This window comes from Eucyclogobius newberryi, unplaced genomic scaffold (genome assembly GCF_026437365.1).
Source record: "Eucyclogobius newberryi isolate DKJ021-1_F unplaced genomic scaffold, fEucNew1.0.hap1 SCAF_3, whole genome shotgun sequence".
Lineage (NCBI taxonomy): Eukaryota > Metazoa > Chordata > Actinopteri > Gobiiformes > Gobiidae > Eucyclogobius > Eucyclogobius newberryi.
The window spans coordinates 8,969,606-8,997,248 of NW_027315945.1; the positions used below are offsets into that span (position 1 = coordinate 8,969,606).

General features: G+C 40.2%; 1 protein-coding gene across 2 annotated transcripts in view; it reads right to left on the bottom strand.

Annotated features, from left to right (window-relative positions):
• Positions 1 to 1,150: 1,150 nt before the first annotated feature.
• The window catches only part of sema6cb (semaphorin 6Cb), a 289,021-nt gene continuing 262,528 nt past the window's right edge, over positions 1,151 to 27,643 (bottom strand). Inside the window, exons 19-22 of one of the 2 annotated variants that reach the window (XM_072461462.1) lie at positions 26,092 to 26,150; positions 25,722 to 25,772; positions 18,372 to 18,527; positions 1,151 to 3,311 (exon numbers count right to left, since the gene is read on the bottom strand). In XM_072461462.1, coding sequence (XP_072317563.1) covers positions 2,032 to 3,311; positions 18,372 to 18,527; positions 25,722 to 25,772; positions 26,092 to 26,150 — 1,546 coding nt within the window. In that variant the 3' untranslated portion in view covers positions 1,151 to 2,031. The remainder of the gene's footprint in view (positions 3,312 to 18,371; positions 18,528 to 25,721; positions 25,773 to 26,091; positions 26,151 to 27,643) is intronic. The other variant, XM_072461463.1, reaches the window with a different exon arrangement.

Here is a 27,643-nt window from a genome sequence, read left to right on the forward strand (position 1 = left end):
ATACATGTATTATGAAGAAAAGGGTGTTTTGGACCATGTTGTAACATTGTTCCCTCATCAAAAACACATCCGGAGTTGTGTTTAGCAGTAATCCTGTTTACGAGGTCCTCTCTCTCTGAGCCTCACTTGTTCTGACTCAAGTCATGTTCATTACAACAGCATGCCCACATTAGTTTTGGATCATCTCCTCATGGTAATTCCCTCTGCTGCTAGTAGATAGAGTCCTAACAAAAATCCTGATGCTTGGAATGCCTGACTTCTAGAAATGAATTCATCATTTTAAATTCTAAAACATGAAATGCCAAAAAAAAGGTTCTCAAGCCAATAACAGTACAAATGATGCCTATGTGTCCTTTAAATTCATTTTGACTATTACTTCCTAAATAACAAAGCGTGTATGAGTGAGTGAGTGACTTAAGGGCAAATGTAATGAAGCTCTTTGAGAAACGTGTGGAGCAAACATACAGTATGATTTTTTCCATTATATATTTGATAAAGCAACATTCACTGTAAATAGTATTTTCTGAAATTAGCATTATTTTGTAATAAGTGTTACTACTCAATAAAAATACAAAAATGGATTACAGCAGTATGAGGTGGCCTAGCGGTTAGTCTGCAGCACACGTGCAATTTTGTGAATGTTTTTTCAGTTTGCTGTTCTGTCGAATACAAAATGAATAAAGAAAACATTATGTTACCCAGTCATCACTAAACACGTTTCACTGCCAGATGCTAGATGTTACTGAAAAAACAAAGATAAAGCGACCAGAAATTGTGAGTCAGTTAAAGATAAGATAAAATGTGTTCTGTTTTGTATAGATTTCCCAAAGAGTCCAGCGTCTTCACCCTTCAGGGACGTGGACAGAACATTACACACATGAAGGGCTTCATTCCAAAACAACTAACACGTGTGTAGTCAAATACTGTTATCTCATACTGATATGTAACATACTCACAGTGAGGAAAAGTGACATTTGGATATGGCTAAAACAGGAGTAGAATGAAACCCTTCACTTTCCTATGACACATTTATAAGCGTAAAAAAATAAAGTAAAAGACAAAGCAACAGACAATGGGTAACACTGGAGCCCCTTGCATCGCCCCTCCCCCGTCCACACCGTCTTAAATAAGGCACACATTTACACATACAGAGATTTGGCTAGTAGTTATTCCTTTATTTACAACCAATAGCACACAAAGTGAATAAGTAGACTGGCAGTCCATCGGGCGTGCTGCTGTGGAAGAGCGCGCCGCCTCCTCTCACAGCTCACACCAATGTTTATCCCACACAATCATGGAGCACCATGTGACACACGCCTCACATAAACCCATTTCCTCGGCCTAGTCCTGACCTGACACTGCAGAGAGAGGATCTACTCTGACCTGCTCCTCAGTGCCACATCCAGGGTTTTACCGAAAGACAATTTGGCAAAAGGAGTGCATGAACTGGAGGCCCTACCTTCAATTTGTTCAGGGGAGAGTTTGATATGCCCAAAGACGAGAGATTATTTATAAGGTCTAACTACTCAGGGGACTCGGACTGGATCACGACTTGCACAGACTGCATATGTATATGTATACATATACGGTGTGGCTCTAAACACACACATATATACACACACATGCATAATAGAACACATCAGAGGTGGGCGGGGCTTCTCCAACACTACATCAGAAAAGGTTAAGCAAAAGCATGTATCCAAGCGGTGCAGGATCCTGGATTTGAAGTCTTCAACACAAAGTTCTTCTGCTTCCTCCTCCAAACTCAAGTGGTTTAGTAAATCCACACACAACGTTGGCAGTTTAAAAAAGGTGGCATGGCGCCATCCAAGTCAGCAGTCTGTAGTAAAGCAAGTAGCTCAGCAATACCAATATGGTACAAGATATTTGCTGGACAAACAAGAGGAGGTATGTTCAGCTGAGGCTTGTCCACAGTGACGCTGTAGTCACATGACCACCAGGGGGCCTCAGGTCTGATCAGGAGTCAGGTCCATTCCTCTACAACAGTGAGTCCTAGTCCTGGTCTAGTCCTCAGTAGTTGAACTTGCCCGGCTGGTTGACTGGCGAGGAGGCCGGGATGAACAGGGGCTTAGGAGGAGTGTCTGGTTTGAGGGACGAGGCCCTGCGCACTATGGCCCCTCTGTGGGACATGTCCTGCTCTCCGGTGTAGCTGTGCTGGCGGGACAGGTATCCGTTGGGGATTAGTGGATAGTGGACCTCGCAGCCACTGCCTGTGGAGTTCATTCGGGCCAAATGTAGCGGGGGCTGGTGAGGTCCCCCGTTCCTTTGGCTAAAGCTGGGCTGGCGTGGAATTACTCCTCCTCCGTTAGCGACCATCTTGCTGGCTGCAGTGAGCAGTGAGTGCCTCTGGGAGGAGTGCCTGCGCTCTAGGGTGGACTGGTGGTTTGGGGGGATGTCAGGGGGTACGTCCATGCGCCTGGTCAGGCTGTCCCGGGGCAGTGTAGATGAGCTGTAGTATGGAGCAGACTCTGTCTCGGGGATGTGGGGCTGGATCCGGTTGGAGAAGGCCAGCTGACCAGCTCCTCCACTGGCCATCAGGCTGGAGGGGCTCATGAGCTGCGTGGGCTTGCTGCTGCTGCTCCCCTCGTGGATATGCTTGAGCAGTTCATCCAAAGAGGTGACCTCCATGACTTTCTGAGGGTAGCCGGAGTATGGTTGGGACAGCACCCTCTCCACGTTGTGGATCTTGCGCTCCTCAAGGTGCAGGCCGTTGGACAGGCCGTGGGAGTAGGAGAAGACCTGCTGGGGGAGCATGGCCGAGCTGGGCCTGGACAAACCACACTTGTCTTTGGCGTTGTTGCAGTTCTGGTTCTTCTCCCACTGGTTCTTGAAGGCCTTCATGCTCTTGATGGGCAGCTCGGGAGTGGAGTCTGGCGTGGGCAGGCCTGACAGCTCAGAGGAATGGTGCAGGTGGTGGTGGTGCGAGTGCATCAGGTCTCCCATAGTAACTGCATGGTGGCCATTCCTGCGAGGCAGGTGGTGTTCTTTGCTGTTGCCAAAGAGAGAGTTGTAAATCTTTGGAGAGGACACCTCCATCTTGTCATCTTTGCCCTGGCTGTCCAGTAGGCCATTGAGCTTGGCCAGACTGCGCAACGACAGGGCATGTGGAATGGGGGCTTCAGGATCTTTGGCCAGCTTCTTGGTCTTGTGCCCCGTGTGGTTACAGTAACAGGAGACCAGAAAACCAGAGAGAAACGCTCCCAGGACGAAGGCCACCAATACACAGGCAATCAGCAGCGTGTAGTGGACGCTGTGGTTGGTCTTCTCCACCTCAGGGGGGCGCCTCACACCTGTAACACACAGACAACAGAGCTTCAGTTAAGGGAAACAGAGCTAATATAGGTCAGACAGCAGCTGGGACTGACAGGCTTTGAACAGGCCTGCACTGTGCACTCGCAGCATGCAGCAGGCGTTTGTACTGCGTTCTGGCTCCTTTACTCACTGCTCCCAAATCTACAGAGCTTTCTTTCAGGGGCGTCTTTGGTCTTGTGGGCGTCAGAGGCCAAGTGCTCCCCGGTCTCACAGATCTGCTCTGAAGAGCGAGGCCTTTCAATTTTGATAGGAGAAGGAGCAGTGAGTGGCGAATGTCATTTCCACACACCTCACTATTCTGAACCCCAACATCACAGCAGGAGCACCTGGTTGTGATGCCCGAGCCAAAAATAACATTGGTATCTGATCAGAGAGAGAAACCTAGGCCCACACGCTCCAATCAGCCTGTCACATGCAGAGGAAATGAAGCCTAGCAGAGAGCTGAGGCAAAACACTGGGTTATTAAGCTGCGGTAAATCTAGCATGGAGACGTCCTTGAATGCTGTGACCCAAGCAGTCATTTCGCCTAATGGCGTGAAAGGCAGGGCGGACGGAAAGCTGCCACCTTGCCTAATCAGAGCTGGTTTGTGGACGCCTGCTGCCATCTGTGGTGTCAAGGCCTGTCGACAGCGAGAGGAGTGTGGAGGTGATCAGAAGGAGAGGAGAGGCAAAGCAAAGGGCCATGCATGAGAGAGCACAAACAAAACATGTGTGAATGGAGTTTGTAACATTTTATAATGAGAAGTTTTGTTGTTTTTACAGGACATATCTGAGACTAGAGATTGATTATGAAATGTGGAAACTAAAATGGTGATACATGTATGATCAACCAACCGGAAACGTTAATGTTACAAACAGCCAGATCAAAAGCACTTTTTTCTTGTTTACTTTGTTGGAGTCTAGGTTGAATAAAGCACTTCCTCTTGGTTCAGAAATTCTCACAATTTTAATTTCTTCAGGAAAGTTCCAGAAAAGCGGTAAATAGGACTTTTTTTAATCTCCGACTTAAAAAATATATTTTAAAACGCTACTTCAACTGGTAATTTCTACTGGTGAATTCATATATGCAATAAATTTACAAATTATATCAATGGTCCCAAAAGGTGGATCTGAGAGCTTAATCTCCACATAAACAATATAAACATTTGCCTGTATATTTGTTCATTCAGGTATGTTTCATAGCAAAAGATAATTTAATTGTGTCAATTGGTCACACAGTTTAAGTTGTTTCACCGCTCATTCATGTAGCTTCCTTTCCTTCATTCAGACTTCAGCCATCTGGCAAGTCGCTGCCTTATATTTGTAGAGCTGCCGACCTTGAGAGAAAATAAGTTCCACACTGACTAAAAAGCCGTTTTCGGGCCACCACGATGCATTGTTGACTTGGTCAAACGAACATTTGACATTTTACACAAATCAATCTTTATCGTTTTAGCGGCGAGACTTTTCCCTCGTTCTCACTTTAAAATAGAGTTCCGGCTAGAACGGAAGTGAGATTACAACCAAAGTGCTGATCCGTGGAAAAAAAAGAGGAAAAAGTGGGCGGGGCGGAATAAGGTCAAAAGTTGTTAACAGTAAGGAGCATTTGTTGCTGGTTGAGTCTATTAAACCTGACAGATTCATTGCTACGGACATCTGTTACACATTCAATCTGACAGTATTCTGTTATTTCAAATGTTACAGACATGTGTATAACATTTACATTTATTTAGCCTACGGTATAGCATTAGCCATATTGTTGGAATCTGGAAGGCTCTGAAGTCGGAACTTGTAATGTTCAAATGGGAAATAACTCATAATAACATAATTAACAATTAACAGAATAATCTTGACATCCCTACCTGGATGTGGTGTATGAACAAAAGGTTTAAAAACATAGGGAAAAATATCACATCTAATTGTCCAGTCCAAATAAAAACAAAGTCAAAAAATGATGTGGCCGTGTGAAAGTTTCCAAGACCAGACTTTTTGACCTCCTTCTCAGAGTGTAGCCAGATTAAACCTTTCCATGTTCCCTTTGTACTTTAATAACCATACATAATAAACTAGGCACACTGCTGTTATTCAAATCAACGCACACTTCCATCAAAGTTAATAGAAGTTTAACAAAAAGGCACAACGTGCTAGTCATTCTGCAGCCGCCTCTACGGTTGTATTCTGACAGTGTTATTATGAGCAGGTTGTGAGATAAAAGGGAATTAGAGCTAAATGAGCTTCATCAGTCTGTGGTGATGGATGCCTTTAGTCCTCAGGAAGCTCCACACTGATGTGCAGATAACAAACTTTGTGTTCTACTAAGCAAGACTTTTCCTTCAATTCGTCATGTCTGAACAGTGGGCCGTACATTTCTCCAACATTAAGGCCTCAAATAGAGTTTCCAATTAAAAATCTTTCATTCGGAATCATTTAGTCTAAATGAGTGCTTCAACTTATGACCACATTAAAAAGCTGTAAATCATAATTGTGAGCACCACGGGGGAGGCAGTTAGCGCTGGTGCAGACGGTGATGTGTGTGCACAGTTTCTCTTTTCTTTTTAATTGAGTGTTTGGGTCACGCAGCAGCAAAGGAGACACTAACAATAGCTATGTTAATAGGTTACATTCACATTCTAAATTTTATGTCATAATTTCAGATGAAGGAAAGGGGCCTATATAACTCTACGGGAGATTTATTGTTTTTGGAAGAAACATTTAAACTTCACAAATTTCCTTTCAACTGACAATCACAGAATAGTAGCACCAATTTATGAAGCTATTGTGAATAGCAAATGTTACAAAATAAAGAAAAGAGAGGTGGAAAACCCGATAAACTGCTGCATCACCACTGGTAAATACATACAGTAAATACATCAGGCTAACTGAAAAGTCTATGATAGTCCCAAGCTCTGTAGAGGGTTGAGTATGTTGTGAGGTCGTTTTTGATAAGGGTATGCATCTTTTTTGAGAAACCAATCAGATAAGATAAATGTTTACCTTTTTAAGTGTCTATAGCTTCTGCATTGTTGTGTTGGAAGTGTAGTAGCAAATGGGAAAAAAGGAAGAAAAAGGTCATTTAAAAAATATTCAGTCGCAACAAGTGAGATTAGAATGTTGTTAAATATTAAATAATATGCAACAAACTATTTCAATTTTGGTTGTAAGCAAAGTTAAGATCACAATGACGTGAGCAACATTATGTAAACTGTAAGTGTTGTAGGACTTGAATTGACTCCTCATAATGTAGCAAACCAAATTAAATAAAATTAAATCAAATTTAAAAAGTAAACAAACAAGCCCTAGCTCCTTTAACAATGCAGAAATGACACAAGTTTTAATTGTGATTCAAAGTCCATAAACAAAGACCATTTAGAAAAAACTTAAGAGTTGCGCCAATATAATGCAGTGGCTTATTTGGAGATTCTGAATTCAGATTATTCCATATGTTTAAAGAAATGTACATTGCAAAAAAAAACTACAAGAATAAACTTGCCATGTAGCTGTGTATTATATTGAATCTTGCTAATTATTATGTACTCATAGGCTACACCAAAAGCTTCCATTAACATCATCTTGGTCTATAAATACTTTCCTGGACACTCCTAGATTTCCCGCAGACTTGGCTTCTGTCTAATATTTCCATACATTTCCTCGGACTGGAAAATTGGCCTACTATATCCTGAAATGCTCCTCTCCCTCTCTCAGTGACGGTGACTCATAGGGGCCTGGCAGAGTCGCCTACTGGTTAGAGGGCGCAGAGTCATGAGTTCCTGCAGGGAAGGTGAGGAGGCAAACGGACCTGTCACAACATGTCTGTCCAACTCAGCGTACGGCTCAATCTTAGTAGAGCAGGGCATATTGAACCGCCACTGTAACTGATACTGTGAGTCATCACTGCAAAGGTCTGCCAGGGGGCGCACAAGAGCCACGGAACACCTCTTCACTCTTTTGAGGGAAATTGAAATATCTGGCTCACACAACAGTCAATAAAGCTTATGAATGGGATTCAGACTGATGAAAAATGTGTTGCCGATTAACAATTCGGAACTAAAAATCTTTTCATTGGTAAAACCCTCTCAAAATGACACTTACAAATGGAAGCATAAATGTATGATTAGACTTTTATTGGAGGGCAGGGAAAAAGTTTAAGGTAGAAAACATATTTTTCTTTTAGCTTTTAACCCTCATCAAAAACATACCTGGAGTTGTATTTGGGGTCAATCACACGTTTCATGAATCCTGTTTACAAGGTCCTCTATCTTTGTACCTAATGAAACACTGAGATCTGAAGGGCTCCTGTTCCGTACTTAAGTGCAAACATCATCTTCAGACTTGTTCTAAGCATTTCTGCCATCAAAGTCCATTACAATTAAGCACACAAGTTCTACAAACATTAGCGCGTTGGGGCAAGCGTGCGTTGATATTTCCCCATGGTAATTCCTGCAGCTGCCAGTAGATAGAGTGCTAACACCAATTCCTTATGAGGGAATGCCTGACTGATAGAAAATAATGAGTGATTCTCGATATATACACTATTGTAAGTTCTAAAACATGAGATGTAAAAGCAAAGGCACAAGCACATGTTTAAAGGTCAATAACAATACAACAAATGTAGAAGATGTAAAATAATGCTAATGTCTTGGCAGGAGAACATTTCTATCACTGGGCTTGTCCATGACAAACAACTGGCAAGTTAAATGCCAACAAAGACTAAATGAGATTTTCTTCTTATTTCTCATCTCATTTTTTCATTATAGGTAACAGTTGTGGTATAATTGCTACTCTTCTTAACTGTCCTCCAACTAACAAACCATATAATGGCCTTAACAATAAAAAAAGAGAACAAAGAAGAAGAGGATATGTATTTTGCAAGGGTAGAAGGAAAAAGATCAACTTAGATTTTCTGAAACATTTTTAACTCTTAACTCTTTTTAATTCTTAAAATGTTGTTATATACTTGTACACATGATTGGCACCTAGATTAAATAGTTATTTCCATATTATAATAGTACATAATATGAGAGTAAGCAATGACCTGGGGGCGTGTGAGTTTGACCTGACAAATCAACAAGAGCAGCCAAAAACAGTGCGTGTTTATTTCTTTTCTGCATTCAAAGTCTTATAAATAATGAATACGGTTGATGAAGTGTGTGTTTGAAATACAGTAGTTGCACACTAACCTCGGTATAAAGTTTTAGAATAAAAGTTGGGATATTTAATTACTATTGTGCAAATTGTTACTCTTTTTTGGTTTACGGAGTGAACCAACGTTTCCGATTGCATTTTTTGCCAACGAGGAGTGACAACACTTCACTGTTGAAACGCTGCACATTCCTTGACTCCCATCAAAACTTTATTCCATGTACAACATTTCTCTGGCCTTGAACGCAGCTTGGCTCTGCATTGTTCATTTTACTTTTGTCACATTATACTTGTTTTTTTTTCGGTGGAAGCTTAATATAGCCATCTCCGAGTTTGCCAAAAAGGTAGAGCGAGCGACAGATGGACTGAAGAAAGAAGAGAAGAGGAGATCAGCGGCGTGTGCTGAGACGGCGTTGGAGGACACAAAATAAAGCGGTGACAGGCTACAGAGGCACTGGAAGCCAATCAGGACGCACCGATGAAGGAGAGCGTGTCTTCAAAGTGAAGGGGGAGCAAAGCGGGATGGGAGAGCGAGGGTGAGTGACAGCCAGACACTCGGCTGCTCTCTGGCAGCTGTGATACGGTCTCGGCCTCAGCGCGGCACACGGGGATGTGCATGCGCGGCTAAAAATAGAGCCAACAGGTGGGAATGTCAACGGATGAAGAACTTGTCGGGATGTTTACTGAGATTTGCATTACATTAATGAAGTGTTTTTTTTCATGTTGCTATATTTGGAAATTAAAACTTTTGGGCAGCTTAGCAGTAGTGATACGTTTTTTTTAAGAACTTGACACACAAGTCATTAAATCCTGATCCTATAATAAAAATAAAAAAAGACAACAGGAATGGTGCCAAGTCATCCTTGAAAAAGAGGTCTTGATCTTAATGGGATGAAGTTAATAAATAATAACTGGATAAATAGATAAAACTGCTTTTAATAGTGGGCATTGTGAAAAAGTGTCAATTCGACTAAAAAGCTCTATAATGATAACAAGTTTTGAAAAGGTTTTAAAATTGTTAAAAGCAAAATAAGTCATTTATATTCAATTGGAAGAATATTCCCATAGAATCATCATCTTTGAATACAAATGTGTTTTTTTCATCCCATCTCTTTTTCAATCTTCTTTCATTCTATAAGCTTAAAAATGTCCATTTAAGAACACTGGGTTCAACATATGCCGTCAGTCAACTTCAAAAACATTTAAAAAACATTTTATTCAGATTTTTCAGAATTTTGTGTGTGAGCTTTTAGCTTATTTAATGAAAATGATCCTTTCAAGAATCAAATTTGCTCAAATAGGTTTGCTGGATGAGTTTGTTTTCTGCAGAACAGGGCATGTGAAAGTAATTCTAATGTTTTAGGATGTAGGAAGGGAGGAATAATATTCACATGTTAAATACAGAAGTGACCGTCATTTGGACGGGAAAGTGTTAAATTAAAAATAACCCTTTCCATTTTTTGCCTTAAGAAATGTTTTAATCAAAACCATACATTCACAGCATCCAATTTTAACAGGACACTTGGAAAAGCATTACAGAGAATATCCTAGTTATTCTCTGCCAGTACTTTTCTGCAGTAATTTTACAGAAATACTTCTTACAGTGTACTAATTAACCCCAGAATGGTGTGTCCGTACCACTGATGAGGCAGGGACCCTGAAGCCACATGTCTCTGCAAGGTTTACATAACTGTTTGAGTGCCAAAAGTCATTTAATTTGAGAATATGACATATTTGTGTTGACATGGGGCTTGGGTAAACTAGAGAAAGGAGGTTTTGTCTCAACAGATTGCAAAAAAAAGCCAAAGCATAGATTCATGATTATATATTGATCTAACAGTTTGATTTCATTGGCTGTCAGTGAAAAGTAGTATCCCTTTTGTAGTTACGGTAACTCAAAGGAAGATAGTCCTACCTACTGTCACCAGCCTGTTGCTGTCAGCCAATCACAGCCTGCCTCCTTTGTCACTCAACCAATTATCTCTCAAATCTATCATTTAAACATTCATGCTCCGACTTTCATAATCCTTCCCTTTGAGTTCTGTGAAAGCCTTCCTCCATCCATCTCCACCGCAGCAGCAGAAATATCGTCTCTCCATCTTCTCATCTCACAGTTCACAACAAAGCCATAGTTCAGGCTTAATAAACAATTGCATACATTCATGTTCTAGAATTTGATGTAGTCATAATTTATTTGGGTAACTAATTGATTTAAAAAAGATATGTTCAAACTTTTGATCCACAAATGTTGAAACTTAATTTGTTTGGGGCTAGCTCAAAAATGTTTACATTTCTATTAAGGCGTATTAAACTTTAGGGTTGAATAATGTCACCACTTTGTGAAGCTATCCAATAAATGATTGAAGATGTTGAACTTTGTGCTGCTTTCTGTTTCATGTGAACAGAGAGAACCTCTCAGCTCAGTTCTAAACTACAGGGATTGTAGAATGTTGTGATGTCATGTGAATGCAAACTATTGTTTTAAGCTTTTTAGTTAAAGCGGAAATACTCCTATGTGTCACTGGATACTTCAAAACAGTCCTGCAATTGTCAGCTGCGTGTTTTAATCAAAAAAAGAAAACAATGAAACCCACTCCTACATCATAAAGAATAAGTCCCCTGTCGCTTAACATCTTGAAACCTGCTTTCACGAGTCTACTTTGAGCATTTCCACTCTATAAACGTCTACAGGCTTAACTGTCTGTTGCTACGGTCAACTGATGTATAAATAACTTGTCTCAATGACGTCAGCTCTTTCAGTTAGCCAGGTTCAGCCCAGGTTCACTCCAGGCTAACTGTCCTGGAGTGTTCTAATGAGTCGGAAGTATGTGGTGGATTCCATTAGAGCCATCTCCTAGAGCTCTGCTAAATTAGCTCCTAGTCTGGTTTCTGGTCCATGGAGAGGAGAAGGTGGAGGGCAGGTAGGGAGTGTGTTTCGCTAAACCAGGTTCTTATGTCGCACTGGTGGGTGTATTTTAAATTTCTCCGGTCTTTACATAATGTGATGCAGCAGCCCACGTGGAGAGGACATTTCACAGCAAAGTTAGGATTTGGACATGGTTGAGCGAGACAATGGATGGAAATGTGACACTGTGGATATGTGTGTGCTTATGGTAACGCAATTCGCTTGGAAAGGAAGTGAGTGCGTACAATATCTAAAAATCTATAGCTTTTAGTCAAAATCAAAGCCAGAAAACATAAAGGGAAAGGGCAACATACTAAGACAACTATAAAAATTACATAGTCCAGCATTTTTTAGTTTTGTTTAGTTTGGTAAAATCTTGCAGTTTTGAATGGCTACACAGACTGGTACTGATACAAACATTATATTCCCTTCATTTTAATGAGGCAGCAAAATAAAAACTATTATTATGACATGACTGTGGAAACTAATTTGTTGATTTTGATGTTGATTTGGTTTTGTATTTGATTATTATTGGCTGACCAAACTCTGTCAAATGGTCAATATTCCACCTGCGCATCATACAACATTTTAAAGCATAGTCTCTCTAAAACACAACAATTTCAGCCAATTAACAAACAGATTAGTGCCCCAATATTGTCTGAGATGCTGTAGTGCAGCTGAATGCAGCTCCAGAGTGACGTTTGCGTGCGCTCTGACCATTCATGCCTCTGACTGAGGCAGCGCTGGATTTGAATACCGTACTCTGAACTCAGCTACTAACTACAGAATAAACGTGAACTTCAGCACAGATCACACCAGTGACAACATGGGACTTATTTTTTTTCAAAGTGTCATTGTGAAGAAAGAGACAAGATTCTGGTCAGCTAACATTAGCACACACGCTGCTACTGCTGTTATCATCAACAACATGCTGATTATATTCACTACGGACAATCAGTTTAGAGTCAGGATTAAAATAAATCTTTGTGAAGAGTTGTGATCTGAGGCGGCCTCTCTGAGCAGTGAGTGTTGTAAATGTGTCCATTTTGATGCTTCTTAGATTATTTTATTCACTTTAGTTAGCGCTTAGCTTGTGAAATGCAAATACAATATTTTTAAACATTGCCTCTGTTCTCTCATTGGTTTCTGTAAAGTGATTATGGCTGTATCTGTGTTTATTGGATTCACATTGACATGTAAATCAGCCACGAAGAGAGGGGTTAATGGTTGGAATTTAGGCATATTAATTACTGCAACGCACACACATTAATTAGGCTCACAGCAGGCTCGTAAATTCACTTCTCTAGTCTAAGTCTAACAAACTTTCAGACTTTAAATTTCACTGTTAAGAGGCAGAATTACTGTAAATTCCACCATAATAAATGCAATTTAATATGACTAGATCCTGACTCACTTTTTATAATCAGCTGCCAATAAGTTTTTTTACATTACTAAATATATCAGTAGTTATATTGGTTGTAGGACAGTGCTATATGTGGTAATATTTTCTAACGAGACTCGTGTTACTCAAGTGTGTCAGCTGCTAAAACAGTCTTTGTTTTTCATAGTTTGGGATTTTTTAACTCTCCCACCGAAAACAGGCATACAGTTTACAAACACTAGAAGGGTCTATTCAAAATTATTTGACGAATTGTTGAATTTGCATGTCCAGGTGACATGCTTACTTGCTAAGGTAGTTGTAAGGAAAAAGATTTGAGGCAGAAATGCTCATGATGTGTGTGGTGATGATTCAAGGACTTTCAATTTATGATGTCACAATTCTGTTTTTTTGAGGTTCAGAGCAAGTGTGAACGTAATTAAATACAACTATGTTGTAGATTAGGAAAGAATATATTATTATATAACAAAGACTTGGCATAATGTGTCCTTTAATTTAGCTGGTTTTCCAAAATCCATTTAGTCAAAATCCATTTAGTCATCATAATTCTTACCACCCATTGACACTTTGTATAACAGTTTGGGACTCCTGCTTCCTGAATATCTTTGTCACATATCCTCAGAAGAACAGACCTCTGGGGCCTTTTGGGTGAGTTTATTGAGTGTTATCAGCATCTCTGGCGAGCTCCTCTGACTCCCGCTCTCCTGTTTCCATTATGCTCCACCCCTCTCTCGCTCTGACTCTGGACAAGCTGCTTATTTATTTGTTCTGAGCTTTTGTCGCTGGAGCCAAAGTATAGCTCATGATGGCGTCGGTAGACAGAATGAGTCAGAGTTAAAAGGAGGGCAAGGATGGATTGGAACTAAATGAAAGCAGCAGGGGAGAGAAGCGAAAAGTGTGGTGTCTTATTGTGTACATGAAATCAAAGTCATTCCAGTCTTGGCATGAGGAGATGCTTTAATATCATAAAAGGCTGTAAGTAGATGCTATGCTTTGTCTGCGTGCACTCAAAACAATGTCCTGCTAAATTTAATACCCATCTAATCTAGATAAAATACATGAGTTGAGGATCTTAATCAAGTTAATGTGTATGCTTGATAGAATTAGTTTATTTTCCATGTTCCAAATAATTAGTTTTAATTTCAAGAAAATTAATACTCCAAAAAGTTGGTTCTGTTTCACAGTATTATTATTAGTATGTTATAATCCATTGTCATTGAATCCAGGCAAAACTACTTTTCTGGTATTCAGTGACAAAGAGAGAAGATAATTATATAAAGATTAAAATTAATGAAAATGAAAGTAAAATGAGTAAATTACATACATTTTTCGGAGTGTTCATAGATTGCAAACTGCATATATAAAAACTATTACAATTCAACAACAACAATTCATATAATTGTTCGTCCAATCAAATATTTTGAAGTTCTACGACTTGGTCAACTTGAGTACGGCTAAGTGCATGTACACATTTAAACAGGGTGAAATCGCTCAATCTCTGAGCTATGACCTAAAACAAGCTACTTCTCTTGTGCAGAGCAGGAATATTTTAAAGATAATTGTAATAATCATAATATCATATAATTTAATAATATTAACAGTGTGTGATAATTTGAGTGATTGCGGGTAATGTTTTGTTTCTTTTATGCCCAGTAATGTGCCATTTGGTTGCCTTTGGTTTTGAAGATGGGCATAGGCATGACAAGCTTGAGCTTCTGCCTTCTCCTGATCCAAAGCTGATTTTGTTATTTTGATCGTTCAGTTTGTTTGGAAGTTTAGATATATGTGTCCAGTTTAATGAACAAAGAAAAAGAAATAGAGCAGCTTTAAACTATATTATAATATATTTTAGGGACTTGTTCAACTGTTTTTATGTGCAGTTCTAATACACTCGCTTCAGCTTCATGTTTGTACCACCCAGGCACAGCGACCAATTTACCACGTTTGTTTTGCAATTTCAAATGTTTTACAGGGTTTTGATCTGACTAGATTTGCTCTCAACAGTCATCTAAACCTATGCGTAGCAACAGGATGCAATCTAACAACACAGACCACTTTGAAGACCTATTTTTGTAACATTTCATCTTCGAATCGCACCATCTTTAGAATCATGTGATAAATAACAAATCTGCCACATATACGTTTCCACTAATCGGTGCAAAAACAGTTAAATAGAGACTGAAAATATGTTTGGATCTGAAGTGAGAATGGGACGAATGTGTAGTAATAAAGTATTAAAGTCCAGCCAAGCCCACAATGCTGCAGATTTTACATCAAGCTAAGCTATAGTGAAATTGTCATGGACTTTGTGAACATTGACAATATATATTTTTTACATTGGCTACTCATTTCTCCTCCCAATGTACAAAATGTATACATGTAAAAGTCTATGCATTATTGCAACTATATTGCTTTTAAATTGAAATATTTGTATAATTTAGCATTATTCACTAGTCTTTGTATGAGTATTTTTTTACTATTATTTTAAAATGTTAAGGCTATTTTTTTATTTGAAAGGGAAAACCCTATGGAGGACTGCTGCAAACACATTTTTTGTAGAATAATGAATATAATTTTGTTATTGTTATTTTACCGAGTTTAGAAGAGAATCTTTTCTTGCAGTGAAACTCATTTACATAAAACATGAGGGGGTGCTGTTTTAACCTGTGCTTTTAGACTTGCTTTGAGCCGCTAATTAGAGACAATGCAGCGGTTGTTTAACTGGTATGATTCTGAATGCTGAGGCTGACCAGGGTTCCCACGCTTGGCTTCAAATCAATTTCCAAGGCATTTTAAGTTCTGTAATCACAGCCAAAAAGATGTAGTCTAAGGCTGTACCTGAAAGCCACAATGATTGCAAATACCACACCAAGGTAAACACACTAAATATATTCACATTCATATAATATGTATTCCCTTTGCATTGTGGTTTGAAACACACAGATCACCGTAAAAATGGAAAATAAAGACCAAGTGCTATGTTTACTGTGACAAGGTAGTAAAAGTCTATTCATAATAATAATAATATATACAACAACGCTGCAAAGTTTTTGGTTTTCTTGGTCTGGAAAACTGGCACAATTTTTTCAGGTTATATTTCTTAAAATAGGTGCCGGTTGGTGATGTAAACAATAGGGGAGGCTGTTGCACTTCTACTACTACTGTTTAAACTACTAGAAAACATGTTTTGTAGGATTGTTTTTTAAATTATAATATATACAATGAAACCAAAACATATCTCAGAAGGAAAAGTAAGAGGGATTTGAGCAGGTCGACAGCGTTTGCAGCTAACTTCTGCAACGACAGAGCAATGTATGGATGGATTATTTTCAGAGCACGAAATATGTTTAGGGACATGCAGATGTTTTTGTTTTACACCCATAAGGACTGAATTAGTCCGTTTTGGACCAATTGAAACATTGCAAAGGTGTTTTGTGTAGGATGTAGGATCGCATTTTTGTAACAGGTCGGATCTCACCCTGGACATGGACTATGTGAGCCCGTCAGGCAGGAGGCTACGGTCCATCCTGACCAGAACCTCCCGCCACAAGAACTTTCCCTCTGCCGTTGGACTCATGAACACTTCTTAAACACTGTCACTTTAACCCTAATTGAATCACTCACTGCACTGTTCACTTTCTGCACTACATATGTAAATTGTTTATCATTGTTCATTGTTTTATGTTGCACCGAATCACCAAAGCAAGTTCCTATGTTTGTGAATTCTGTTCATTTAAAATGGCAATACACCTTTTCTGATTCTGATTTCAGTTTAAACATTTAAAAAAAAATGTATAACATTAATAACATAGCTTCATCAGTTGTCCAAAGCTCATCCCAGTGTTTTTGTTATTCTTATTTTCTCTGTCAAAAGCTGAATTTAATTTTGCTTTTTTTTTGCTGGTATTTCTATTGAGCAGGAAATCCGACGAGCTCGTAACAATGATACAACGGCAATGCTTAAGTGCGATAGTTCATCAAAACGCTTCTAGTTTGCTGAAATGGACAGCTAGCTGCTCTAAGAAATAATAAAAACAAATGGAAAACAGAAGATAACCTTGTTTTGACGGACAAAGAGTGTGTACATCCCAGTGGAGGACCACAAAATCACATGTCTGGAGGGAATTTTGTTTTAAAAATGTGTCATGTTTTTTCATAACAAAGTGCCCAATATTCACAAGGAAATGCAAACTGTTGGAGAAACTGTGGCAGCCAGAAGGCAAACCACTATCATTTAACATTGCCATCCCACTCAATTTTAGAACTATGTACTTGGGCCTCATAACTCCTGCAATGGACACAATAAATGGATATCTTTGGAACGTACTATTGGAGGCGGGGAAAAAAGTAATCACAAAAGAAATGGCTGACACAAACCTGGCCAACGACTAAGGACTGGACTGACATCGTAACATAAAAATAACTTTAAGACTTAATTTGGAAATTGACAAATTTGATTGACATTGAACTAATTGGGACCATTATTTTAATTTAAAAATGCCATGATTTGTTTCTTTGAATGTTTTGTTGTTGTTTATTTGTATTTTACTGCTGCTCTCTAGTCAAGTTATGATGTGTTCTGTTGTGGTTGTGTTGTTTTCTATATAAAGATTTGACAAAATAAATTAACATCAGATGTTACTGAGGTTGATTCTGTGTCCTGAACGAGGAGTTTGTGTGTGTTTTTATGTGATCCTCAAGCTGGAGCAGGAGTTTGAAGCCGTGCATGTGTTTAGTAGTGTAGTAGTGCAGTCCAGTTCAGAAATGAGAGGTTTTATGTGACTGTCCCAACTGTAAACCTACGCCTCTGAGAGACAATCTGCTTGATGATTCATAATGTCAATGTTAGTGTAAATGTACAAATGTACATGATTGAAAGGAGGGGCTGCGCCCTTTCGCCCATAAAGGACAAGCGGCCACTAATTAAAATCCTACCATAACTGCCAAACTAATTTTTTAGCTATCAAAATTCTGCTGAATCTTTGTGTATTACTGGTCATCAGAAGGGTGTTTACATAAACAAAGCCCAATTTTAAGTTATTACAATAATTAATTCATTAATTATAATTTCTTTAAGATTATGTCTAAGTTATCATTTGCTTTCAGGCAATTTTGCGAACAACATTTTCATGTGCATGTATATCGCCTGATCATTCAATTAGCTACACAATTATCATGCAGGTTAATTCATTCTCCAGGACTCGAAAAATCTATAGTAATTTAAGAATTTCATGTCACATGCAACAAATACTTTTGATTAAATGAGAGCACTAATGTAACTACAGGGGTTAAAATTAAAAGTTAGTGCGCTAATTAAGAGTTCACCCTGGAAGAACACATGCATTCCAGTATGGCACAGACCGATATGGCCATATGGGCAGTCTCTTAATTGATTTGGTTCCATTTAACATATTGTATATACAATTACTTGTTGATCCAAATTATGTGACAATAGAAATCTTCATTATAAAACCATTAACGTGTTGAACCAGAGTGATTGAGCATTCGGGGTTATTAGATGTTAGCATGTTTAGCCGTTAGTGTGATGCGATCGGGGCCCAGCAGTGCATTTCCCCACAGGACGAAGTTATCCACGGGCAAGCTCCTCCCCCTTACCCTCCATCTCCACACTGATTGGCTCCAAGTCAAGTGACCCCTGCTCCCTCACTTGGGGAGGGCCTTCGGGACCTGTACCTCTGCGAGGGTCACCTGGCTCCTTTGGTAATATCGGTCCCTGATTGGTTGTGCTGGCGCTTGTGGGTGCGGTCTTTCCTGCGGTGGTAGTGAAGGGGAAGGAGGAAGGAGGGAGGGCACAGAGTGAGTGATTAGTGAAATGAAGAACACAGTGGAAAATGAGGTGAGACTGGATGGAGAGAACCACCGCCGTTAGCAAAAGAAACCCCGTACGACAGAAAGCAACACCATGTTACAGGAAGCAATCCCGTCTCACAAGAAACACCCCCTGTCACAGGAAGCAACCCCGTGTCAGAGGAATCAACCCCGTGTCACAGGATGCAACCCCGTGTCACAGGATGCAACCCCGTGTCACAGGAAGCAACTCCGTGTCACAGGAAGCAACCCCGTGTCACAGGAATCAACCCGTGTCACAGGAATCAACCCCGTGTCACAGGAAGCAACCCCGTGTCACAGGAATCAACCCCGTGTCACAGGAAGCAACCCCGTGTCACAGGAATCAACCCCGTGTCACAGGAATCAACCCCGTGTCACAGGAATCAACCCCGTGTCACAGGATGCAACCCCGTGTCACAGGAAGCAACCCCGTGTCACAGGAATCAACCCCGTGTCACAGGAATCAACCCCGTGTCACAGGATGCAACCCCGTGTCACAGGAAGCAACCCTGTGTCACAGGAATCAACCCCGTGTCACAGGATGCAACCCCGTGTCACAGGAAGCAACCCCGTGTCACAGGAATCAACCCCGTGTCACAGGATGCAACCCCGTGTCACAGGAAGCAACCCCGTGTCACAGGAATCAACTCCGTGTCACAGGAAGCAACCCCGTGTCACAGGAATCAACTCCGTGTCACAGGAAGAAACCCCGTGTCACAGGAAGCAACCCCGTGTCACAGGAATCAACTCCGTGTCACAGGAAGCAACCCCGTGTCACAGGAAGCAACCCCGTGTCACAGGAAGCAACCCCGTGTCACAGGATGCAACCCCGTGTCACAGGATGCAACCTCGTGTCACAGGAATCAACCTCGTGTCACAGGATGCAACCCCGTGTCACAGGAAGCAACCCCGTGTCACAGGAAGCAACCCCGTGTCACAGGAATCAACTCCGTGTCACAGGAAGCAACCCCGTGTCACAGGAAGCAACCCCGTGTCACAGGAAGCAACCCCGTGTCACAGGATGCAACCCCGTGTCACAGGATGCAACCTCGTGTCACAGGAATCAACCTCGTGTCACAGGATGCAACCCCGTGTCACAGGAAGCAACCCCGTGTCACAGGAAGCAACCCCGTGTCACAGGAAGCAACCCCGTGTCACAGGAAGCAATCCCGTGTCACAGGAAGCAATCCCGTGTCACAGCAAGCAATCCCGTGTCACAGGAAGCAACCCCGTGTCACAGGAAGCAACTCCGTGTCACAGGAAGCAACCCCGTGTGAGATAACCCTGCTTTATGTTGCGCATCACTATATTTAAAGTATGTCAGTAAAAAAAAGAAGTAGCCCCCCTGTGTCATGTTGAAACAAAAGGCATGGGTTGCTTTTTGTGAGATGGGGTATCCCTCCAGGCAAAGCAAAAACATCTCCATGGAGATAAACAAGTTGCTTGCCTTCCACCAGAAAATACATATATTGCACCTTTAATTTGCCTTGCTTATTATAGGAAATTAAAACAAATTAAGTCAGGAAAAGAAGCGTCACAACTTGTACAATTTAGTAGCACTTTACTATAGGATGTGCTATGACACTTTAATATGCAAATAAACCAGTAAAAGTAAAGTATGTAATAAGTAATTTAGGATGAGTTTCCACTTGGAAACATCAAAGTTGAGACTATACTGAAGTCTGGGCTCCAGCCCATAATGCTATATTTTCATAAACCTGATTACAAATTGTAGACAAATAGGTCATGTATACATAGAAGCATTGTACATACTTTGTTGCTTTTATACAAAGTATTAACGCTGTAAATGTATAAGTGAGACAGGGCTGCATACAGAACAATGACAGTGATGTAACGATGAGCACAGACACAAACTCCACATTGATGCTGCTGCATAAGCACCTGTGCTGCGGTTTACACCTGCTTAACCGTCAGAGCCTGTGGTTGGAACAGCATCATATCCACAAGTCTTATATTCTATAACTTCATGCTGTGTTGCTAGATTCAACGCGTGTTTCAAAGCACTGTGAAATTCAAAAGTGAATGTCACAACACAGATACCGGCCAGGTTTAGACAGGCACAACAAGGAAAAGCAGATTTATTTGCAAGTTGTTTTAGCAAAACATGGATCGAGTAAGTTCAACAGAAAAACTTTCACCTTTTGGGTCATGTTGTTCATTGGCAAGAAGTAGAAGTAGTGGTCAGGTCAAGAATGCAAGTATCCTTGTGATAAAATGTACAAATGCCTGTGTGAGATATAGGGAAATATGTTTTTGGCTAATTTTTCCAGGATTGTGCAGAACTAACAAAAATTGTGATTGAATGTGCAATTGAATTCAGTTCACAGAGCAGATATTATATATTTCGAGGCATAAACCCTTTTAAAGGAGAGCATTACACATTTTCAGCAATTAACTGACATCAGATTGAAACAAAATAAAACAAAGCCGCAATATAGAATTTTCAGGTTGTTAGAGATGTAACTTTGTAATAGAAAAGCAAACTAGGGGAAAAAACAAGCATTTCTAACCACAAAAAATGTATTTGAACTTCACAATAGTAGAAGCCTCATCAGAAAAGTTGCACAGTACACAATGAACCTCATAGTTTGATCCTATTTTGTGTTTTCTATGTCCGACTACAATGTCACGTATGACACAAATACTTACATTCTACATATATTACTAGGCTTATTCTTTCGATCACTACTACTTTTTTTATGTATCCTGATGACTAGCAGTGGGAAGAAAAGGAATAGTAAGACTTGCTTGTACAAGGTATAATTATGAGGTAACACTTAAACGTTTCTTTACATTACTTAACATTTCTTCATGTTATTGAGTGTTTGCGTGATGACGTCACGCAGACACTATATGTTCTTGTATTGTGAGTGATGTCACAATTTTTAATTATTATTATTATTATATTTTCCATTTAGCCAGTTTCAACTCCTTAACGCTTCAACCGATTTCAACAAGTTATACCTCATTATGATCGCTTTCGCAGTAGTATGTGTGCTATTACGTTTGACATTTGAAAAACTTGTACTTTTTGCAGAATTTTCAAAAGTATTAGTCTTCTATTGAGAGTGTTTTTTAAACTTCCTATATTCTGTGATCTGTCCTTTTCCTCTGTATCTACTGCGTTATATCAATGAAATTTCCCCCTGTGTGGACAATAAAGGATTATCTTATCTTATCTTATCTTACTTTTTCCCCATTTAAATGAATTTGGGCATTATGAGTGTCTGCGGAATTCTTTAGAATTTTGTGACGGAGCCAGTCGAGCGAGAGAGAGAGAGAGAGAGGGGGAGAGGGGGAGAGGGAGCGAGAGGGAGGGAGAGGGAGAGAGGGAGGAATGGAAAATATAATAATAAGAATAAAAAAATTGTGACATTGTTGTTGTTGTTGTTTTATGGCGGTTGGCATCCGAGTGTTGCATTACCGCCAGACTTTATTCCTCAGACGTGACATTACTCACAATACAAGAACATATAGTGTCTGCGTGACGTCATCACGTGCAGACACTATTATGTTCTTGTATTGTGGAGAGGGAGGGAGGTAGACTTTATTCTTTAGGCTTTATTCTTTAGAATTTTGGGATGGAGCCAGTCGAGCGAGCGAGAGAGCGAGAGCGAGAGCGAGAGCGAGAGAGAGAGAGAGAGAGAGAGAGAGAGAGAGAGAGAGAGAGAGAGAGAGAGAGAGAGAGAGAGAGAGAGCGAGAGCGAGAGCGAGAGAGAGGGAGGGAGAGAAGCAGACACTCCAGCAATGGCTCCAGCCATTGCAGATTTTCTAGCTCTATTATGTTGAAGTAGCACGACACTGTGACTCTTCTTCTCCCTGTGAAGCGTGAAGCTTCTCCCATTGTCTTGATCAGACTAATATGTGTTAGCATTCCTCCGCTGTCCCTGGGAGCCTGCATCACTTTGAATGAGGTGGCTCACCATCTGTGCTAGCTGAATTAAAGTCTTCGCTGGGGGAGTTGGACCCAGTCACCCCCAAAACAGCTTCCGGACTGCAGTCATTATCAATCACAGTTATTGAGCGCACTGAAGACAGTGCGGTATTATGTTTACGCAGGGAGAATACTAGGCAGGGCTAAAGGCAAGATTTACCTGTTTTTAACATGCATAAGATAAATTGGGTCTCTGGATCGAGAGTTAACAGTGTTGCAATCATCTATGTCTCCAAGCATGTACAACTGGTCAGTGTAAATCTTGCTTCTTAGGCACTGAATACATAACAGTTGCACAAACTTGGTATTAATAATAATATTTTTTTGATTTTTATAGCTTTTCAAGCTTTTTTCTTTCAAAAAAAAAATAAAATAAAATAAAATAAATATATATATATATATATATATATATATTAAAAAAAAGAGAGATGATGGCTGAGAGCAGTACACGCTGTACGAATGGCAGGAGTGGGCCCAGCCCACTCCTGCCATTCTTTTGCCTTGGCAAAAGAATGGCAGGAGTGGGCTGGGCCCACTCCTGCCATTCGTACACATGTCAATTCCAAGTGCTTCACACAACAGGGAAAAAAAAGCATTAAAATCACAAAGGCATGAAAGAAATCACAAAACCTTAATTTCTATTCATTAACAATTTTGCTGATATGAATCATACATTTTGTCCATGCTTAGTGATACACCAGATGGAAAACCAAATCTATTGGCCCACACTGGCAGACACCCTTTCCCATATTTATTTGACATTGCCAGCGTGACAGGCGTCTCCGAGATGGGCGCATCGCTTTTATATTGATTCTTTCCCATGTTTGACCGTCTATCTGCCTCTGCACAGGTCTGTGCTGAGCGTATGTATCTTTTACGACGACTCTCTCGTCAACGCCTGCACCTTGTGTGTGGCGCTTTTGTATCTTTAATGACGAACCCAGTCTCGTCTGCCCCCTCCCTAGATTTAACTCTCGCTAAACTAATTGTCCCGGACAAAAGTCGACCAAAGCTTTTAGTGTTAAAACTCGCTCTTGATCAGTGGGTAGGTGCGCCAGGCTCTTCCTGGACTTTGCAGTGGCCTTAGTGCCAACTGACAATCTGACTAGCGTGTGTTCTGACCCTCTCTCCAGGGTCAGAACCTGCTATGCTGCTGCGCTTGGACACCGGAATAATGGGCTATTGTGTCAGGCGGAATTATTTACATGTTAAATTGTAATTGTGTCTAAATAGTAGTTTTAGAATTGTAAATAGTTTCTCTAAAGCAAGACCTTTTCATTTGAATAAATTTAAGGGTGTTATTTTCAGGCTATCCGTCAAATTGTTAAAGTAAAATCACATATAGACATGACAGAAATCACAAAACACTTCAAGACATAAAAGAGAAGAGTGCAAAGAAAAACATTTTTTTTAATATAACTTGGACAAGCTTGGCGGGCCGGATTGAATGGCTCAGCGGGCCGGGTGCGGCCCGCGGACCGTAGTTTGGGGACCACTGGTTTAGAGTGAGACTCTGGAGGTGACCGCTAACACTTTCTCTTTGTTTCTGTGACAAAGATGATGATTTCAGTCTTGTCAGAGTTCAGCTGGAGAAAGTTGATTTACATCCACACACTGGATGAACTTTTTCGGTTTATCTTTTCTTCTGTTTCATGTTTCTGTATTTCTTGTGTTTATATGTTCGATTGGAGTTTTGTAACATTGGAAAATCAATGAGGGTAAACTCATTACAACCAACCCAATGGTATTGGAAAAGTTATGAGTAACATCCTTTAACATTTAAGCCATATAGAACGGCAAAAACTAACCAAGTTTTGTTATTAATATTGTACTATTCATCATACATAGGGAAACACAGGAGGGGAGATGCAATAGTGAGTTCAAACCAAATAGTTTTTGAACAGAGTTCTATAGACTTTTAGCAATTGAATGCCAGCTCATCCACTAACCCATTCTACAGCATCACTGGATACAAGTTGTGGCTCTGCTCATTGCCAGAGTCAGAGCTGATTGCACTGAGGAGGACTGTGCTAAGGCTCAACTCTCACCATGATGGGCCCACAGCATATACTAATCACTGTGCTGGATCCTCCACTACCATGAGGTCCCTTAGGTCCCAATTTGTCCAGTCAAAAAAAAAAAAGGATGGCTCTTGAAGCCCCTCAGAAAGTTTCACAGGGTCCTTTGGTGCTGAAGATAAAAGTGAATGAAGCAGGCTGAGAGCACAATGATGGAAAACAACTACTTCTGAGTATTTGGAGTGTGGTCCATCTTAGGATTCTCAAACCTTCCAATACCAGGACTAAACTAGGTCTATAACTATTCCTGGTATAGACCTAGTTTTGGTCTACTTAAAGGTGCACTATAGAACCTTTCAGAAAGAGGGTACGCCACATGTTTATCTTAAAGAGATGGTATTGCTTTGCCTAGCACAGTGGTTCTCAAATTGCTCATACCAAGCACCACCTCAGAAGGGATTTGGTCCTCAGTGTACCACTATAATTAAACCAGGTTTGAAACAGGGCTATTCTAGGTTTAAATTAGGGCTAACCTGGGTCAAAAACAGGATTACACACAACAAATGTGGATAAAATAACCCAAAATTCAGCAACTATTCAACTAGTCGAATTGACTTACCACCTGAAGGAATGTGTATATCACCACTGGTACATGCACCCCAGTTTGAGAACCACTGACCTAGAATATCCCTAGTAGAGCATTAAACTTTTCTTCTTCTTCATGTATTCAATTCCAGAAGTCTTATTGTGAGTAGGCTCGGCTCTCTTCATCTATCATCGGAATAATGTTTTGAAATTGAGCTGCTTCAAATTCTAGAGGTCATTTTCTATCTGGCGGTCCTGCTCTGAAAATCAAACCAATTATGTTATTAGCTACTGTACATGTTACCATTCTACTTCTACACTCACAGAATATGCCAGGTTTGCAGTGACACACTGTTGAAACTATCACAGATTTGAATTGGAACAACCTCTATTTGCCAAGAAAGTAAATGGCAATTTAGTATTATTTTCACCCATTGCAACCATTACCCATGAACAACTGTTCATCAATTCTGATGTACTGTACTTCCTCTTTGGATGCTAAAAGTTGTTAAAACAGAATTAAGATATAACAAAATAAAATAAGATTTTTCCACTGACCATATGCTGAGTCTGCTGCTGTGTTCTGTCTGCGAGTGGTTGCTAGGACATCTGCAAAGAAAGAGACTCATTTAAAACTGCTTTGAGGAGGCTAATTATTGAACGGAACCATTTCTTCCAAAAAAGCACTATATTCTGTGCAACACAAAAGCAAAACATAACAGCAATAACATATATGAAAATAATTAGAGGAGATGAAGGACAATGGACAAGCTTCTCCAACTATAGTTCAACTGCTGCCCTCGCTGAAGTAAATACATCCTGATGCTTTATTATAACCTATTAGAGATGCAGTCACTTAAGCCCGGAAAATAGTTTAGTTTGTCTTGATTAAGCGCAGTATTATGGATGTAAATTAAGGCGTACTTACCGTGGCAGGTATCGGGGTGCTGGTGATAGCCGTTTTGCACGTCTTGTTCGAAGGCGCCCCTGTAGAAAAAGACACAAAAGGAGCTGTCAGAGAGCAGCAAGTGGATGACAACCTGTTTCGAAGTCGGTAATGGTTTTAAAAGGTCACGTGATTAGGGTTTACAAGAGGATTCGTTTAGAGGAAAACTCTGCAGAGTACTTGTCTCGTCACCAGTGCTTCATTGCAACCTCTGCCTTGAAAGACCCATTGCACATGACAAACAAACCGCTCACATCAGCCTTTTCAAACACAGGGCTATCAAACCTGAGACGCTCAAAAAAATATCCCAAACTGTCATATTGCAGTAGTTTGTATTATTACGATCTTTGTACTTACTGGGCCAATCCACATGAAACAATTCAAGTAAATAAAACATTTCATTTTACACTTTCTTAAAAGACATATAAACTTTTGTGAGCTTTAACCTTGTTACAAAGTTTTTTCTTAATCATAAGCTTACTCAAAGTTTAATACTGGCCGACTGATGCATATTTCAGAAATCCTGTGAGAAATCCACCTACCCCCTATTCCCCTATACTTGGTAACGAATATATGAGAGCAAAAAAAAATAAGATTCCAAGTCATGCACAAAAATAAAAAGGCATAAATGCAAATCTACGGAATGTTTCTGTGAAACGTCACTATGAAGGCTCATCAGTTCTACAGTTTTGAACAGGAAGTTAATGGCCTCATTTTTTACAACACACCTGTTTTAGATCAGCATTGCATTTTACAATCAACATCATTGAGCCAACATATTGTATTGAGATATATGTCACCCACTCAGTAGCAATCTGAAGCTGAAATGTGCATTGCACTGGATTGTCAAATCAACACAATTGTCCTTCAAGTTTCAGTCTTATAATGACTTGGTATATATATATATATATATATATACCAAGTATATATAAAATGCAGGGGACATTTCTGAAGTGTGTGAGACAATATCATATTAGCCACGTTCGCTGAAATGCTAGCGCCGCTTAAACTGTCACTTAAACTGCCTCGGCCACTCTGGGGCCGCTCCGGGTCCCGGGAAAGCAATGGCCTCGAGCCAGAGCGCTGTACAGGCTCCGTTCAGGGTGGCTGGGTGCTGCAATGCTCTTCTGTGTCTAGAGAAGAAGGAAAATGCGTAATCCAAACAAAAATATCCGCTCCAGTTAGTGAAGCCGTTATTCCATTGGTTTCTGACAGCCTGCCCAGAAGCCCAACTCACACTTGGCCCCCTCACCCCCCACGTGCCCTACACCTACAGACACACCTACAGACACTCCCAATTAAGTGACATTAAAATTTTGATTGTGGAGAAGGCTTTGAGAGGGTTGTATAGCTCCACTTTTAAGTTGATTTTGCGTCATATGTCTCCTTTAAAGTCTATATGATGAATACACATTTCGCTAAAACTGAGTGAACACAATTATATTTCAGATTTGACTAAACACTTTGCCTATTTGTTCTCAGCTTGGCCATATTTGTAAAGTTATATATATATACCATGTCCATAACCATAAAT